This window comes from Rhagoletis pomonella, unplaced genomic scaffold (genome assembly GCF_013731165.1).
Source record: "Rhagoletis pomonella isolate Grant_MI unplaced genomic scaffold, Rhpom_1.0 Rhpom_scaffold_16064, whole genome shotgun sequence".
NCBI lineage: Eukaryota > Metazoa > Arthropoda > Insecta > Diptera > Tephritidae > Rhagoletis > Rhagoletis pomonella.
The window spans coordinates 1-3442 of record NW_023474586.1 but is presented as its reverse complement, the minus strand read 5'-3'; the positions used below and the strand labels follow the sequence as shown (position 1 = coordinate 3442).

The window sequence follows — 3442 nt, the reverse complement described above, 5'->3', positions numbered from 1 at the left end:
TATTTTACATTTAACATAAATTGGTGCCGTCCTTTATTTTGCTGACAAAAGTTTTCCAATTACGCTTATGCTCGCTGCCATCGTGTGTGTTTTGTGTGTAATTTGGACGAGTTGCTGACCGTTGCATTGGAGGTGCCGTTTTGCTGGAAGAGTACCGCTTCAAGAAATTTGTCATCCGATACAGTTTAAGCGGATTTTGTAAAAAATATACAGTTGGACGTACAGCTGCACGTACGTTTTTTGGGCACAGCGTGTTGATCTTGTTGGTCATAGGTTTTTCGCGAATAATCTACGAGGCCTGCAGACTCATTTGAACATTTTTTAAAATACTTGCGTTACTGTTTAAGCGAACTTTGCGAGCAACAGTTGGACGTACAACTGCACGTACGTTTTTGCAAAGGGTGTTAGGTGCGCTAACCTAACTTCCCGAATCTTCTGCATTATACCAATCGAAAATGCTCACAAGAAGCCAGACAAACGAAACTCCAGCTGCCGCTGATGGTGATGCTAGCAACTCCGATTCGGACGCAGATGCCACCGCAGTCAACATTGGAGCCCAAGACGCTATGGCACAACCACAAGCCAACGTCGGAGGCGATGCGTTGGCCACCTTGGTTGCCAGCATTGCGTCACTACGTGCAAGTGTTGAAGAGTTGCGTAACGAAACCAGCCGTAGCCAAGCAGAAGTTCAACAGCTCCGACTGCGAATGGAAATGGATTCAGCCAATGCCACCGCGCCAACGTGTGAAGTACAGCCGCCAGTTCAACAGTTCCCTCAAGCAGTACAACAATTGCCTGTAGTACAGCCGCCATTGCCGTTGCCAACAAATGCATTGCAGTTTGTCGAGGGTTCAGCCGCCAAGCTATACCCTTTGCCAACTTTCGATGGCAGTCCGGAAGATTGGCCATTATTTTCGGCAAATTATGTGGACACTACAGCAGAGTTCGGCTATAATAACAGGCAAAATCTCATGCGATTGCAGAAAGCGCTGCAAGGCAATGCCAAACGAGCAGTCATGTCCATGCTCATATATCCCGACGATGTGCCCAAAGTAATGAAGGAACTCGAATTCAATTTTGGTCGGCACGATTTGTTAATACGTGCGCAACTACAAAAAGTTCAACAGTTTCCTACAATTCACGACAACCGCCTAGATCAGGTTCTGGAGTTTTCCAATCGAGTTCGCAACATAGCCGCGTTTTTCAAATCGGCGCAATGTGAGCACCATCTTATGAACCCTACACTTCTAGAGCAATTGATCTCGAAGCTGCCGCCGTCGAAACAATATGAGTGGAGCAAGCATGCTGCCAACATTAAGCCGTTTCCTACAGTAGACAAATTTGCAGATTGGTTGAGCGACTTGGCCAAGGTCGTGTCAATCATGCCTGGGGTAGCTGAAATTTCTCTGCGTTACAGCCAAGCGTCGTTGCCATCGTCGCGTCAGCAATCCGGTAGCAGTCGTCAGTTTGCGTCAAGTGGAGTTCCGGCACGTCGAGTCTTACACAGCAGTGGGGAGCAGCCTGTATGTTTGTGTTGTGATCAGTCGCACGTCTTAACTGATTGCCGTAAATTTAAATCAAATGATTGCCCAGCCAAGTGGTTGCTTGTCAAACAACACCGCCTTTGTTTCGGTTGTCTACAAGCAGGTCATGGGTTATCTGATTGCCGTCGTCGTAAAGCATGCGCCATCAATGGTTGCAAGCGTATGCATCATCAGTTGCTGCATCAAGACAATCAGCCGTCGTCACAGCCAACCGCCGACCGGGAACGCATCCTCAACTGTCGCCAAGAAAGTGAAGTCAGCCTATTTAAAATTTTGCCGGTGATATTGTCTGGCCCGCATGGTAGTGTGAACGTGTATGCTATGTTTGACGAGGGGTCATCTGTGTCTCTACTGGAGGAAGAGGTCGCAACACGGCTTGGGTTGAGAGGACGTGTTAAGCCACTTACCCTGCAATGGTACGGTGACAGCCAAACAACAGAGAACTCAAGGCCAGTGTCATGTGATGTGAGAGGGGTGAATGGTAACAACTATTCTCTGAAAGATGTGCATACGATAAAAAGCCTTAATCTGCCGAGGCAATCGCTCGATAAGTTTAAATACGTGCACTTAAAAGAATTGCCTGTGCGTAACTACGTCGATGTCAAACCAGTTTTACTGCTGGGTTTGGATAATTGTCACTTAAGTGTGCCCATCAAAACAGTCGCAGCCCGATATGACCAACCAGTCGCCATCAACACTAGGTTGGGTTGGGTCGTATATGGACCTCACCGCCAAGAAAGCGTTGCCGTTCCTCGAGTTCTTCATGTTCGCAAGTCAGACGCATTGAAGCAATTAAATAAGCTAGTGGAGGATTATTTTGCTACAGAAAATTTTGGTGTCAACAGTCAAGTCGTCTTGGAGTCGGACGAAAACCAACGCGCCAGAAAAATATTGGCGGAAACAACAAGGGACCTCGGTCAGGGGTATGAAGTTGGCCTGTTATGGCGGGAGGACTCGGCCATTCTGCCGCCAAGCTATGCAATGGCCAAGCACCGCCTACTTAACATCGAGTCGCGAATGCAGAGAGATGCAGTTTTCGCGGAAAACTACAAGAGGGAAGTCGCGAAGTACCTCGACAAAGGATATGCGAAGCCATTGACGCCTGATGAAGCCTCCGTGGAAGGACCAAGAACTTGGTACCTCCCTCACTTTGGTGTTGTGAATCCACACAAGCCGCAAAAACTCCGCATCGTTTTTGACGCAGCCGCCGCTACAAATGGTATTTCGCTTAATTCTGTGTTGCTGAAGGGTCCGGAGCAAGCTCAGCCACTGATAGCTATCATACACAAGTTTCGTCAGGGTGTCGTCGCTGTGGCCGGTGACATCCAGGAGATGTTCTCGCGAGTACAAATTCTGGAGGCCGATCAAGAGTCACAACGATTTCTGTGGCGAGATGGCAACACGTCCGAGCCTATACGTATTTATAAAATGTCGTCAATGATTTTTGGAGCTATTTGTTCGCCGTGCTGTGCGGAGCACGTTAAAAATACCAACGCCATCAAATTCATGTCTACGATGCCAAGGGGTGCACGAGCTGTCATTGAAAATACATATGTCGACGATTTGGTCATGAGTTTTAATAGTGCCGAAGAAGCTATTGAGGTCATCAACGAAGCTGTCAAAATCAACGCCGCTGCATCTTTCAAGCTCCGCGATTTTATATCCAACGACAAACTAGTTCAACAGAAGCTGAATGGTGAAGGTTCATCTGCCAACAAGCAAATCATAAGAATGGAGCGTCAAGCAACAATGGAAAAAGTTCTTGGTATGTTTTGGAACACTGCTAACGATGGTCTTGAATTTCAGTTTAAATTCCACAAAATTACTCACGATGTTATTGATGGTACACGACCTCCAACCAAGCGCGAATTGTTGGGCATAGCCATGTCCATGTACGA

The 3442-nt window shown here is 47.3% G+C and overlaps 1 protein-coding gene across 1 annotated transcript; it reads left to right on the top strand.

The window, feature by feature from the left end:
• Positions 1 to 455: 455 nt before the first annotated feature.
• LOC118757273 lies at positions 456 to 3436 on the top strand (the record flags this gene model as incomplete). The annotated part of the gene is made up of 1 exon (XM_036492000.1): positions 456 to 3436. A coding segment is annotated over exon 1 (2981 nt), but the record flags the coding sequence as incomplete, so codon positions are not given.
• Positions 3437 to 3442: the final 6 nt, after the last annotated feature.